Below are 15428 nucleotides of genomic sequence, written 5' to 3'. Positions count from 1 at the left end.
TAAAGTAAAGTAAACATAAATTAATTAATAATGAATGTATATATTTAAGGACTTAAAGTTAATAATTGTTATAGTAATTATTAGGTGAGAATTGGGACTTTACTTATTATTATTTATAATTTATGTCAATTATTGAACAATAATTCTCTAAAACAAACTTTCTATTAAATGAAAAAACGAATACATATCGATTGACTAAAGTGTTTCGATCGTTAAGATCGATATTTTCTCAATGCTAGCCATAATCGACTTAAAACTAATTCGCAAGCCACTAGCAAACTGAGCTGTCATGAGCACAATTTGTTTTCATAATTCATCATTCTGGATGGTAAAGGAAAAAATCGAGAGGATACCTACATGTGTCTGGTAAATTTTCCACGAATTTATCTACCAACAAAAATATATAGTGGAGTAAGCTTCCGACGTTCTCAATAGTAGAGCAAACTCTTGTCCAGTAATGAGACATTTACACCATAACTTAAGTGTCAATTGACGCAAGATATGATCTATTTGAAAATTCATTCTAATCCAATGAGCGTACGACTTAACTGAATCTAACATAATAAATTATGTATATTTCATACAACCGTCAAATATGAAATGAAATAATAATATAAAAGCAACTAGCGAATTAAAAATCTAATTAGTATCACTAAGCTATAAAACTCGTTCCCAACAAAGTAAATAGCAGAATGACGATCGATAAAAAAGATAATTTTTTAAATCGTGTATTTGACATGTCCAGAATCCGAAACACGACGAGAAAAAAAAAACAACTTTAAACGCTCACAATTATCTTAAAAGCTGACGTCGGTCCATCACCAATTAAAACACTTACGTCCATCCACAATTCTGATACATATCGGGATGAATTAGACAAAAAAGGCAGTTTCGATCGTTCTAATTGACTACCATTCCGATTGAGATTGTAAAAACAAACGAAAAGTAACGCAGAACGCAGCATCAGTACAAGAAAGATTAAACAGAGCAAAAACTAAACAAGATCATGCGGAATCGTTTACTCCAATCACCGCGCGGGGCGGGGCGGAGATGGCCGAACAAAGCCGAAGATTTATAGTCTCTATTGTGTATTGTGATTACTATTTATCGCTACAGAAAATTTCAAATTTAAATATGGAACAGAAATGGAATTCTGTAAAAAGAATCTAAATTCGAAACGATGTTCCGAGTTTCGTTTATTCGTATTAGAACTAGCAATCGGGAATCGATTGAACATATCTCGATCCTTTATCGATCGATGGTCCCCGATTTGATCTACGCATGCGTACGTTCATAATTATCTGCGTTCTTTCATCCGCCGACAAGAGTTTATGACCGCCTGCGCTGTGTAAACGTCTCCCTTCATATTACTAAGTAATTAATGGACTTTACTTACTTAATAAGAATAATTAAGTATCCGATGATACAATGCGAATTGCTGATGAGTTATGACCTTATTAAGTAGGAGTTTCGAATGTTTTTATTGCAGTACACCATTTATATATCGGCTCGAATGTACATAGAAAAAACATATCAAATATAAATGTTCTTAATGTATCATTTTTTTTTTCGTTATTAAAACGTACATTCTTGTTAAATTTAAATTAGATCATTCATAATTGGCTGGGAGAAGACTATATTTCAAGGCCAATATATTGTTAGTTAGTGCTTCGATAAAACATCGATAGTTCTAAGGTAGTTTAGCGAATGACCTTGAAAATAACCTCACCAATTCTATCCAACAAAGATCTCATGACGTGTATCGATAAACCTTCGATCCAACAAATATATGAAATCATCGCTTTAACAAATGTCATTATATAAATTAATATACAATTGAATCCAAAATCAAAAAAAAAACTAAAGAAAACAAATCAGCGTAAAAAGACTGGCATACATTTTAAATTATAACCGATCTCGCTTTTTGTTAACAAAAAGATCTCACGGTGCGAAATAACAATGAGATATGAATATATGTATCCATCTGTACAGGAAAACGAAATATAACATACAATATCAGATCGAATACTCGAAATAGATATAAAAATTCATTATCATATCGCTGGATCTCTTAACGAATATTTTAATAAAACTAACCATAATTCACTTAATATGGACACATCGAAACCAATGTAAGCCTTAATTAAACGTGATAAGGCGTAAAATGATCTAGCCGAAATATTATCAACGAAATATATTATACGGCAACACATTGACGTAATCAACAATGGAAATTATGATTCATCTCGTCGTGAACAAAACGGACATGTGATTCTATTTTAATTCAATTAAGCATCCAGGAACTTCCATAAACGTATTCGTACTCAGAAATATTTTTAGTTCTTGTATTCCTTTTGGTTTACCCATTTTCCTTTGTAATCTTTATCATCAATAATATCTGAGGGCATTTTTCGTTTCGTTTTGTTTTATGCGGCTTCAGATTCTTGATATGCCTCTCTGTCTCGAGTGGTTTCCATTTTTGTTTTATTAATGTCAATTGAATTAAGTCGGGGTTGTAATTGTTTATAATTTATTATAAGCAAGCACTATGGATCATTTCCTTTGTCAATGCGAACTATATTATTAAAAAGTTACACTGACGTACAACTCATTTAAAAAATCTAAAAAGTTTCTATTAACTTGCGCTGTCATTAAAATATTTCAACACACCTTTACATTAACGAATATTTACATATGAATTTGTACACGTTCATTAATAAGCCTAAAGTAGGTGGTTGTAGTGTGTGTCAATAGCCAGATCTTTGTCCGTACATACACCTATCGCCCCGCCTCATTGCCTCTTTCATAGCGCTATGAAATTTACTATAACATCCCACCAGTTAACCAAGACCCCTTGTATCTATACACGCTCTTAATAAACCAATCAATACAATGTATCAAGTTACAACAGACGTACGTGGCGAAAGACATAGACGTCTTACAGTTTGTAATTTTAAAAATAGGCCTTATTGCAACGCTATAAGATCGAATGAGAAATTTCGGTGAAGCAAAGTTAGGGAGTTGTGGGTTGGTGCGTATAACCGCATTTACATTTTAGAGATACTTGCAGGGAATAAATGTCAATTGAGATGGAAGACCGAGCGCGGATGCGAAGAATTGATGATGCAGTTATTGAACTCGTTGATAATAATCAGATTCTAGATGGGCAAGGGGAAAATAAATGTAGTCTTATTAGAACTGTATTACTTCATTGTAAGAGCGCATAATGACTTTGGATTATCTATAAAGTATATCCAACTTGCAATTATAAGACATTAAACAAATAAACTATAAACTCGAACTCGTTGCAAACATTTTAAGTCTAGATTGATAAAATAACAGTTAAAGACGATTAAGTCAAAGATTAAACAATTTTGACATCAATTCGCTCGGTAAATGTCAGAAATGGATTAAATTGAAGTTTGGATTCATTCAGATCATGAACCGTGGGAATAGTTAAATATTGCCCGTTCTCGATCTTAAATCGTTGAGTTACTTTAATTATATATCTATATATCAAATCCGGAATCACATAATCAAATATATTACGCAAGAAGTATTAATTACTTTTATTCAAAATAGACAAAAGGTTTATCGTTACAAAAAACGAACAAATTATCTTGAACAGATTAAAATAAGAACACTGAATCCATCATGTATTTATCTTTAAGTCAATCGCGAATTCTAAATTTATGATTAGGATCGTGTCTTAAGTTTTCTTTTTGCTAAGTTGAATATGTCTGAAACAATTAAAATTATTCTAAGCGAACTACTTACATTGTTAAATTATGACCCGTAATAAACAAGTTGGTACGCCATTTGTATAAAACAGCGTTATTAATTATATTGTTTTTATATTATGATTTTTTATTGGTTGAATGTAAAACACTAAAAATACAAAGTTCATCAGGGTCAGGCGAAATCATTTGTTACTTTCAATTGAATGTTGATTGACGTATTGTATTAGAGATTTCGAAACCGGTAGCCATTTAGAAAAGTATAGGAAGTTTGAGGACACACCCGATTCTCTGAATCCGGTGAGACGAAGGACTTTCGATCACAACGCATGGTTCCACTGAGTGAATTCAAAAAGCCATTACGATGAACATTATGAGGACCCCATTGTTTCGGTTGAATGAACCGGCACAATATCTTACGAAATTTCCTAAAAAACTACCTTAGTATAAATGTTTATTATGTCCAATATTATCTGATGCGGTCTCGCGTCCATTGTGTTTTTTGTTTTCCCCATGAGCTTATTTTTATATCGTGGCAGCCGTCAAATGAGATGATGTGAATTTACATTTGAGAAAATTAGATGTCCATAACGTCGGAATTGGTTTAAAACGTGTCGGATTTTTTCAACGCTTGATGGATTCCGTTTATGATTGTCTGGGATTTTGTTTAAAGTTTTCGAGTGTTTTAGATAATAACAGAATTACGTGATTTTTTTCTCTTCGGTTTATATTTCATTGTGTTGTTAATGTTTATTGCTGTTTTATTATGTGTAATAATGTACTATGTAGTTTTTGTCGATATTATGCTCTGTTTAATGCATCGAACGAAATGAACCAAATTTTTGTATCAAAAAAAGTGTAATTAAGGTTCAATTTGTTTGGGGTTTGGAACAAAGGTCCATTGTTCCGAATTCATATTTCTCCACCTATCATTCAAATCAAATCCACGAATTAAAAGCAATAAATACGCTTCACACACGTATCGACGTAACAATACACATTTCTATGTAGTTTTCGCACAATCACTTACAAAATCGTGAGCTATTAACGCTCGAAACAAGAAACTTAAGAACAAGTGATCTCTCTCCCTCATTTATAATAACCTGCTCTCACTAGTCCCTCGTCTATTATTACAATCACGAGTATTCATGCACGTCTTATGTAACACACCAAATTATCAAACTGTATGTTAACATCCATTGTGTTCTGAACGCTAATCTACATAAGTATAGGTATTAATTCGTCTTTCAAAACTGTTTTGTAAAAAATACGAAGAGCTTGTATTTCGACATGCCACGTCTGCTATACGCTCAATTGTACTAGAACGAGTAATTCAAATTTTCAATACGATAACTGTTACTGCAACGCATTTAGAGCTGGCCTATTATAATAAATACATTTTTAAATTTCGAACTAATTCTACAAATAAACAATAAAATCCCACAAAAACCTTTTAAATGTTAACTAGTTATGCAATCGAAGATTAAGAAAGATATTCTTCAATTCGAGATAACTTAATAGCTGTATTAATACCAACAGATAACATTTTTTTATTAACGGATAAAATCTACCGCCATTTTAAAAGAGTTGATTTACAAAAACACTTTTGTGATGTAATATATGTAGACGAGTCAACGATCACTCACAATGGCATAGCCCAGAGTGACTAGGAGAAAACATTGATTAATTACCATAATAATTTATTTGATACTCCAAAACTTGATGTGGGGAGGGGCCGGTTTCACGAGCTAGTTTAAGTTCCTTTTGAACTAAAAACGTTCGCCGCTCGAGACGCAAACGCAAACGCGAACGCAAACGGCGGCGTTTTGAATGATAGTGACTTGGATGTTATTAAATATTTCCTACGCGATGAAAATACAACATTGTTCGTTTGAATATGATGCATGGAGGTGATTTGGCTGTTCCAAACAAAAGAATAAGTTTGGAGGAAAAGGAATGGTTGAATGTATCGCCGCTTATTGTTGTTTTGGGTATTAGCATAATATAAGTATTTTTTTGTAACGAGTACATATTTTTTTTATTGTTTAGGACTGCTGTCAGCTTTGAATCATTTGGATCAAGCTCGAAAGAATTCCATGCAAACGACCGTGGATTACTCCAGATATGTTAAAAGGTAAAGATTTCATATCAGAAATGAATTGAGATGATTGATAACAATGGAGAATTTGATATTATGATATCAGACACCATTGATATTTGGAATTTAGAATTGAATGTTCTTTACAGATATAGTTCAACGCTTGAATGCGGATCATCCTATTGTAAGGACTTGGGCTATCGGGAGCATTTCCACTGCATGGACTGCACTGCCAGAGTATTCTGTAAGAAAGAAGAAATGATCAGGCATTTTAAGGTAAGAATCGTTCGTCATAAAGAAAAATATAATGAGCGAAAGCTTGTAGTCTAATTGAGGTGCGTAAAGCATCCTAAAATTTTCTATCTTCTATATGGTGACACTCCTTTACAGGAACCGACTTGCTAATACTTTAATGAAATTTGAAACACTCTATGACATTTTTTAAAAATTAAAGTATTATATTATTTTAATTTACAGTGGCACAAGAAACGCGATGAATCTTTAGCTCATGGTTTCATGAGATATTCACCACTAGACGACTGCTCGGAGCGGTTCAGTGATTGTCCACACAACCGGAGTCAAACCCACTACCACTGTATACAAGATGGCTGTGATAAGGTATTTATAATCATTTATTTTACAAACATTAAAAAATCATCGATATAATAAAAAACCTTATTAAGAATACTAGAAGGTTTAAATTTTAATTTCGAATGTCTTAAACAACTCTTTAAAAGATTGCAAAGTCATAAGGTAAATAATAAAATTTCAGGTATATATATCCACATCAGATGTTCAAATGCACGCCAACTACCACCGCAAGGATTCCGCTATCCTGCAGGAAGGTTTCCAAAGGTTCCGAGCCACAGAGAGCTGTGCTGCTCCACACTGCATCTTTGCTGGACAACGGACCACCCACTTTCACTGCAGACGACCTGGCTGTACATATACCTTCAAAAACAAAGCTGATATGGGTAAGTGTACCATTATTAACATATGTATGATACTAGTAGTCGCGGTTTTGCTCGCGTTTTAGGGTGTTGGTTGTCATGTGTGAGGCTAAAAAGTAGCTCCTATGTCCTTTCTTAGAGTTCAAGCTTGCTTTATACCAAATTTCATCAAATTCGGTTTAGCGGTTTGGTCGTGAAAGAGCGACAGACAGACAGAGTTACATTCACATTTATAATATTAATATAGATTTATGTAATCTATAGATGTACTCACCAACCGATAATACAGATACACTTAATCGATTTCACAACAGCTTTTATTAAGGACGGTAGTTACACAGGTCATATTAGAGTAAGCTAATCTGTGTTCAAGCACAAGTGCTTTCTCTGTCTCTTCACACAAGCCGATGGAATAGTAAATCTTAAAATGAACTTACGTGAGGTACCAATGGCAATAGATGTATTCTCAGGCACGGGAGCTTTCGGATTCCGGAAAAACTACCATCAATGAAAACAAAACAATATAGTAATCGTTAATTATTCTTAACACCTGTATAATATAATAATAAAATGAATTTAAAAATTTTCCAGAGAAACACAAAACATACCACATCAAAGATGAAGCTCTCTCCAAAGATGGCTTCAAGAAGTATATGAAGAATGAGGCGTGTCCGTACCGTGACTGCAGGTTTAGCAGGACCTGTAACCACATTCACTGCATCAGACCTCACTGCAACTATGTCTTACACTCCAGCAGCCAGATCTTCACTCATAAGAGGAAACACGAGAGAAAGGAACAAGAAATGAATTTTGGGTATGTATACTAAATGGCATATAAAACGTCAATTTAGATTCTTGCTAGACGATTTGTTTAAAAGTCTATAATTATTTTTAGAAGCTTGTATAAAAAGTATATATCATATTGATATCCACAGCTTACCGACGTCGATGATCCAAAGCGCTTTAATGCAACAAGGAGCAGACCTCAGCATGTACTCTCCTGGAGGGAATCTCCATGGCGATGACGATATGTCCAGTTCTATGATGGACGATTATCCGCAACAATTCGTAAGTTACATGACACAATAATTATCTATTCTACGATTTATACAATGCCTCTTCTTAAGTTCCATTTTTAAAAATCCTTTCTTTTAGAACCAGGCCTTAGTGGATGAAGTATCGCGGAAGTATATAGAAACATTCAATGGAGGGAAAGACGCAGAAGACAAATGCAGCAAATGCAGTGCCTTCAATAAGCACTACCACTGTTTGGCTGATGGCTGTAAATTAGCTCACAGGTAGGTATTTCAATTATAAAATCAGGGACAAAACGCCGTCTAGTATAAATATGTAGTAATTATAAACTTCTTTAATAATCTACAACTTTCGATGTCTAATGAAACGTTCATAATTTTCAGTTGCCATAATACTATGGTAAAGCATGTAATGGAACATGAACAACAGAACCAAGTGACGGATGCATATTTTGTGACATACACGCGTCACAACCCGTGCTCTAACTCAGCATGCCAACACATTAGGGACATTACACACTATCATTGTACTTGGGTAAGTAAATCTTTTGATATGCTGACAATAATATTTACAACTAAAAATATTTTCAAAATTGCTTATCTATAATAATCCTAAATATCATTAATTTGCAGGAAAATTGTGGAGCTGTTATACTGTCATCAGAAGATCAACCGTTTAGACGGTTGGAGCATCATCGCCAGCACGCAATTTTAAGCCCAATGTCGCCAAACTTAGCGGCCAGATTTGCACCAAACTTTACACCACAATTATCTGCCCAGCTGCATCCAAACATGGCAGCACAGCTCGGACAAGTAACGAGTTTGCCAAACCTTCCACCAAATTTGGCCCAGTTAGCCCAAATGGCACCAAACCTTTCGTCTCAATTGACACCAAACTTACAAGCTCAATTGAACCTTGGCCCGAATCCCGGAATAGTTCCACAACAGGTCAACCCATCCAGCTCATTAGATGAAATGTTCAGCAGGAAAAGAGGAAGACCTCCAAAGAATCGCGTTGTAGAAGTTTGGACTGATAATGTAAGTAAAATTAACAACAAAATTATCGCTTAAGGATAAATTCTCTATTCAAAAGAAAACTTTAACTTGATTTTCTTCGTAGGTGACTCCACAAGCCATATTTACATCATTCAAACTACCGAAGAGCAATCAACTACCTCCAGTCATTCAATCGCCTGTTATAGCTACCATTGAAGAATTTCCCGTAAGTCTCATACAATAATTCATACTTAAAAAAAATATCACTATAAGCAGTTCACATTCTAATGTTTCATTAATTTTTGCAGCGCATTAGATTCCAACATTTCGAAGTATTTACAACACCAGAATCATGTACCCAATATTATCCAAACTGCCACTTGAGAGGTACGAGACTTCATCTTCACTGCTTCAACTGTAGCTTCACGGGAGAGAGCCACATGACCATGGAAACACACATGAGGGAATCCCATGCCGTTTCGCCACTATTAGACGGTTTCGATTATTTCTCCTCATTCGACCAGTGCGGTGGAAAAAGTTGTTTCAAAAACCAATTGAGGTCTCATTTCCATTGCATCCAAGGGAACAATTGCCCCGCAATTCTGACACAATATTCAGCATTAGCGACACACAAACACGGCAGAGGAACTCCAGTCATTAAAAGTGAGACGGAACCCGAGAAATCTTTCGAGGAAGCCAAAGATTATTCTATCAAAGAAAGGGCTTCGGCTGATAGTGTTGCGTCCATGAAAGAGCAAACTGAACTATTTACGCCTACTAACTTTTCTATCAAGAGTGAATTTGAAAGGGAACAAGATAACGTTTCGGGTGAGGGTTTTTCCTTGTAATAATGTTAAAATATTCGTGTTATACTCTCATTTGGAGGAGTACCAATATATATGAATGTTCTATTTTAGTTTAATCTTTAATCCGACTCTTAATTCCAGTAGTCAAAGCGACGGGAACATTTTACCCATCCTCTCATCTCCGAAGCAATACATCATCACCATCGCCGAGAAGCATCTATGATGCATCGCCGTCCAAAGAGATGAAGCATAGAGATTTCGACCAGAAGAAATCTTACGAACCACCCAAAATGTCCGGACCGACAATACCGCCATCTTGTCATGACCAAACTTGTCCTCTGAACAAAAATGCCGGCGGTATGAACTTGCACTACCACTGCCCGCATTGCAGTCAGGCTTATGTCGATCTGAAGCTGTTATTCAGCCATATGGTGAAGAAGCACAGCAACAACATGGAGCCAGGACCAGTAGGCTTGGCTGCTACTAAGGTAAGTTATGTAAGTTACAAAAAATATATATTTCTAACTATACATATGTCAAACAATTTTTATATGAAATATTTTGTATGTTGAAGTGTTACTTAATGCTTATAGGGTATGTATTGCTTGCAGGAAACCTTAGAGAGAGAATATCCAGAGATATCGATATTACCGTCGACTGCATCTTCATCGAATGCACAAGTACCTTCACCCAGTCAAAGAGCTCCTAACCCAGCAGAGCAGGTTATTATCATTTTTTATAATCCAATTTACTAAAAAAATGCTCCTTCTAAAAATCTATTGTTGCAATTTCGATATGCCCATTAACATTATTATGTTATTCAGGTCCAAGCAGTTCAAAGCCTCCTGCTTCAGCAGTACCTGGCTGGCGGTCGCAAGGGAAGCCTTCAAGAGCAGTTAAAGATGCAGCAGCAATACACCGCCTCCTTAGCTGGTCTGCCAGGTCTTGCTCAAGTTGCACTGTTTTCTCAGGGGTGAGTACCTTTTAATACTCAAATTTTGCTACAATAATGTCACTTACAATATAAATATATCAACGTGTTACGATATAAGCTAACCATAATAATGTTTCTTTTCCAGTGGCTCCGCCTTCCCGTTGTACCCAACGATGCTCTACCCACCAGAACTCCTCCTCGAACAGAGTCTCCTCCAGACGCACGGTCTACCACCAGGTCTGGACAAGGAAGCTGAACTTATTGCTAAGACGTGAGTTGAACTATTTTATTTGAATTTTGTGGACCTCGCCTTTTTGTAATCTGTCATATTTCTATAATTATATCCATATCTTGGAAGTCTTCAATCTACTTGAACTATAATTTATATGTACCAAATCATCTAACATGATATGTATTTGACGTTAGCAGACGCACACACACACCGCGCGGGCCGCACATGAGGGTTCTCAAAGACGAACCCATCCCCGAGGGATATTTGCGGTTCCGATTCAATGAAGACTGCGCTTACCAGCAATGTGGATATAGGTAAGAATTATAGACTATTATTTAGTAGTATAGAGTATATATATAAAGAGACGAGATGGCCCAGTGGTTAGAACGCGTGCATCTTAACCGATGATTGCGGGTTCAAACCCAGGCAAGCACCGCTGATTCATGTGCTTAATTGTAATTTATCTTAATAATTCATCTCGTGCTCGGCGGTGAAGGAAAACATCGTGAGGAAACCTGCATGTGACAAATTTCATAGAAGTTCTGCCACATGTGTATTCCACCAACCCGCATTGGAACAGCGTGGTGGAATATGTTCCAAACCTTCTCCTCAAAAGGGAGAGGAGGCCTTTAGCCCAGCAGTGGGCTAAAGGCCTCCTAAAATTTACAGGCTGTTGTTGTTGAGTATATAATTAGTACTAATTAATAATTTAATAGTAGCACACTTACTGGAACTAGCAGTGGTATATTCGAAAGAGTATACAATGAGTTTCTTGCCGGTCCTTCTCTTGAAACTACATTTTCCAATCGTGTTAATTTTACATTATTTTGAGCACAAAGAGTTTGAATAAAGGCTATATTGATTTTTAATTTTTTAGAGATTTTAATCGAAATTAGAATCCAAAACCTTAAGGGGAAACATGCCTTTTTTAAAATTAAATACATACTTAAATATTTAATTTACTTGTATTACAGGGAGCACCAAACCCACTTCCACTGCACAAGAAAAGACTGCGGATACTCTTTCTGCGACAAAACCAGATTCGTCCAGCACACGGCCAGACACGAAAGGTAAAAAATCATTCTATTCTAGAACCAATGTCGCACCTTCTTAAACTGCCAATGGGTAACTGTTACGAATAAGTCCTATAAATATGTCATTAACTAACGCCTTCTCAAATTCTAAAGATTTACAAAACTTTCTTTTCCAAGCTCCTTCAATATTGGTAATGCTCGCATTGTAGTATCACCACTGAATGGGAGGTCAATAATAAAAACAAATTAAGTGCTCTTTATCTATGCAGTTATTTAGTATTTAAATGTGAATTTTTCAATGACTTTAGACTGGACACGCTGATGGGCGGCGACTTCCAGCAGTACCGCGCCAACGTGTACTGCCAGCGCCCCGAGTGCCCACACGCCTCCACATTCGGTAAGCATTGTTAGTGAATCGCTCGATACTTATTACACTACGACAGACCAAATATATACTATATGTATAGATATTTAACATATCCAAGATTATATGACTTGCTTCCAGTCAAATTACCAGATACAAAATGAATTTTTGTACAAAGTAAACTATCAAAAAAATAAACTATCACATATTCTTTTTCACTATCATAATAAAAAAATCAATAGCATGTATAAAACATTCAGCTCATATTATATGTTAATATAATAATTTTGTCTGTTATTTCAGGTACTGGCCAAAACAAAGCGTCTCACTTCCACTGTCTCAAGTGCGACTTCGTGTGCACTGACACGAATAAGGTGGTGGCTCATCGCAGGCAGCATCAGAAATTAGATTCTATACAAGCTGCTGGCTTCGAGAAATTTTCTCCCGGAAAAGGTAAGGAGCGATGAAACTGTCAATAAAATATGTCACCTTTTCTGTCAAATATAAAACTTAAGTTATTATTATTTATATGATAGTTAAAATCATTTATTTTATTTCAACAGGATGTGGCTACGAGCCTCAGTGCATTCACAGCAAGAAACAGACACACTACCACTGTCTGCAATGCGGTTTCGCCGTCCTCGGTCTCTCTCAGATGACCTCCCACAAGTACAAACACCAAGAAGCGAACCTTGGACCCTCCACTAGTGCGACCAACTGACCTTACACGAACAAGTTCAGACTAAATAATGTGAAAATTGAACTTTATCTCTATTGTAGGAAGACAGACATTCGTACTACAAAAAAACTCGAAGAAATATTATTTTTCGCAGTGTCGGCTTATACTAAAACGTTATGTAATGACTTTTCCTTAAAGTTTCGATTAGATATAAATGGAATTTATGTAAATTTATACGTGTTTCTTGATACTCGATCAGTCCACATAACTTATATTCCTACAAAATGATCGATATCTATATTATATGAAAATGGAACTAAAACTGTCCCCTGTGGTACTCCGAACAATAAAATTGTTAATGTAGTGAAAACTCGAAGTGTAGTCCTCAATTATTGTGCCTTAGATGCAAAATAGTTTCTGAGATTAAATATAAGATTAAGGCAAGTACTATTGTGCCAAATTTATACGACGGCGAGAGAGATGGCCGCGACTGGCGGCGTTGTACATACGTTGTTCATTTCTGAAATGTTTTGCAAGTTATACGCATTTTACAACTGGTACGTTTTTAAAGCGAAATTTAGAAATGATTTATAATTTAAGTGCATGTGCAAAGTGTGTATCCTAATATCCTGACCAATGTAGATGATAGTTTATATAAAAAAAAGTATTTATATTTATTACTTCCCCATGAGAAAAGACATTTTTACGAATAGTATTATTAATTTAGGTTTCGTAAAATAAATGAAGGCAATAAGAAATCGGGTTAAGAACGCCATTTTGTGCCTCGGAGGTAAAATCATGACAATACATACGTTTGAAATCGTTTGCAATGAAATCGATAGAATTACGGTGAGTATTTTTTAATAAATTAAAGTAATTTATAAAATTTATCATTGAATCTAAGATCTTGAATTCTACGACATGTCTGCAGAATTCATTGAAAACTATTTCAAACAACAATTAGTTTTTACACGCAAATTTATATAAAAAACGTATTTAATAAAAAATATAAAAACCGTCAATTTTTATAAAATGTAAATAAGATTAGAAATATATGAAAAAAAATATATGTTAATAAATTCTTATTGTTATACGAATATTGGTATAAAATTAATGTATAAATTATACGAATTGGACGTTGTACAGAATATGAGTGCTAACAAATGTGATCCCAGGTAGCCATAAAATGCCATATTTCATTTTAATGATAAAATTAAAATAAACTGCACCATCAGATCAGTATTAGTTACAATAATTTCAAAACCTTTGCATTCCTGTTTTATTCCCGGCTACATATAGTCCATTCCCGTGTTAGTTTTAGACGAACAGTATCGACGAACTGCGTAATACGTTCGACGTAATGTGTAATATTTTCGACGAACTTTCATTTAACAGTTCACCCATTCCTAGCTTGTATCAGTATTTTTTTAGTTTAAGTCCTCTCCTATCGTTCCTAAGCACTGTCTTGTACACAATCAATACAATCTTTACTTTAGATAATAATTACTTTCGTCGATTTTAATTAAACATTTCATTTTTATTTGTTATTCGATTCTGTCATTTAATATGATAAAAGGCCGTGCCATAAATATTTAGTCATCGTTTCAAGTTATTTTGTATACTTTATCGTACTAGTGTGTTCACTGACTGTAGAACAATATACATTTAATATCATAATTTCATTTACTCTTTCGTCATCTAAAGTTGATTATTTTAAATGATTAATTTCATTTAAATTTATAATTTTCGTCGCAAACTATTTCTTTGCAATAATTATAAATACTTCGAACATTATTGGTTGTTATCTTGTTATGTTATCTAATTTTACGTCCATGTTTATTTTTTATTTTCGATTCTTTTACGTTTTCGTCTTTCACAAAACTTTAATTAATCAATTATTTATGTATTTTAGTATTACATAGTGTAAATTATTATTAATTAAATTAATTTCCCCTGTCGAATACAGTATTTTGTCCGTTTAAGTATTAAAAATGGATTGTTCACAAGTTTAAGTAAATATCTAAGGTTTTACAAAATTTACGTATGTGTAAGTAATTATTTGAATCTGAATTCGTACGAATTATAACTGTAGCAGTTTGTTTGAGATTAAAAACGATTGGTATGAGAATAGCTTAGAGTTGTTTACCTCATGAGTTTTAGGAATTAAATGAGAATATATAATGATCTCTGACTTTTCTTTCTATTTTCCCAATGACTCTCTCACTATCCTAAATGCATCATGGCTTAGTAAGATTTTAAACATCACATAGTTACAATAATACTATTTGCAAATGTAAAATAATTTCAATTATTATGTCAAGATCCGAGACGTAGGTTCGTAATTTGTATTTGTATTTTCTGATTTCTTATCTTAACAAAAGAATTCAGAGGGTTGACGTAAAAGGAAAAAGGTATCGTGTGGTTCGTATGGGGGTCCCTTAGGGATCAATTCTTGGACCTTTTCTATTTCTCACATACATAAATGACATGCTCTTTCTTGTTGGAAACAAACACAAAAATTGTGTAATTTAGTACACCAAATATACAAAATGTAAAGGTTAATA

The 15428-nt window shown here is 34.4% G+C and overlaps 1 protein-coding gene across 7 annotated transcripts in view; it reads left to right on the top strand.

Annotated features, from left to right (window-relative positions):
* The window catches only part of LOC124540469 (zinc finger protein castor homolog 1), an 84075-nt gene extending 69027 nt beyond the window's left edge, over positions 1-15048 (top strand). For 2 of the 7 annotated variants that reach the window (XM_047118068.1, XM_047118067.1), the window contains 20 exons: positions 5787-5871; positions 5985-6111; positions 6313-6453; positions 6608-6809; positions 7377-7599; positions 7721-7853; positions 7941-8083; positions 8204-8354; positions 8453-8857; positions 8940-9041; positions 9124-9643; positions 9763-10118; positions 10233-10343; positions 10446-10594; positions 10701-10826; positions 10982-11101; positions 11762-11857; positions 12130-12227; positions 12489-12638; positions 12749-15048. In XM_047118068.1, the coding sequence (XP_046974024.1) occupies positions 5787-5871; positions 5985-6111; positions 6313-6453; positions 6608-6809; positions 7377-7599; positions 7721-7853; positions 7941-8083; positions 8204-8354; positions 8453-8857; positions 8940-9041; positions 9124-9643; positions 9763-10118; positions 10233-10343; positions 10446-10594; positions 10701-10826; positions 10982-11101; positions 11762-11857; positions 12130-12227; positions 12489-12638; positions 12749-12906 (3596 nt within the window). In that variant the 3' untranslated portion in view covers positions 12907-15048. The remainder of the gene's footprint in view (positions 1-5786; positions 5872-5984; positions 6112-6312; positions 6454-6607; positions 6810-7376; positions 7600-7720; positions 7854-7940; positions 8084-8203; positions 8355-8452; positions 8858-8939; positions 9042-9123; positions 9644-9762; positions 10119-10232; positions 10344-10445; positions 10595-10700; positions 10827-10981; positions 11102-11761; positions 11858-12129; positions 12228-12488; positions 12639-12748) is intronic. The other 5 variants (XM_047118069.1, XM_047118073.1, XM_047118072.1 and 2 more) reach the window with 5 other exon arrangements.
* Positions 15049-15428: the final 380 nt, after the last annotated feature.

Source organism: Vanessa cardui, chromosome 25, assembly GCF_905220365.1.
Source record: "Vanessa cardui chromosome 25, ilVanCard2.1, whole genome shotgun sequence".
NCBI lineage: Eukaryota > Metazoa > Arthropoda > Insecta > Lepidoptera > Nymphalidae > Vanessa > Vanessa cardui.
The sequence above is the reverse complement of the archived record's forward strand: the minus strand, read 5'-3'. Positions and strand labels throughout refer to the sequence as shown.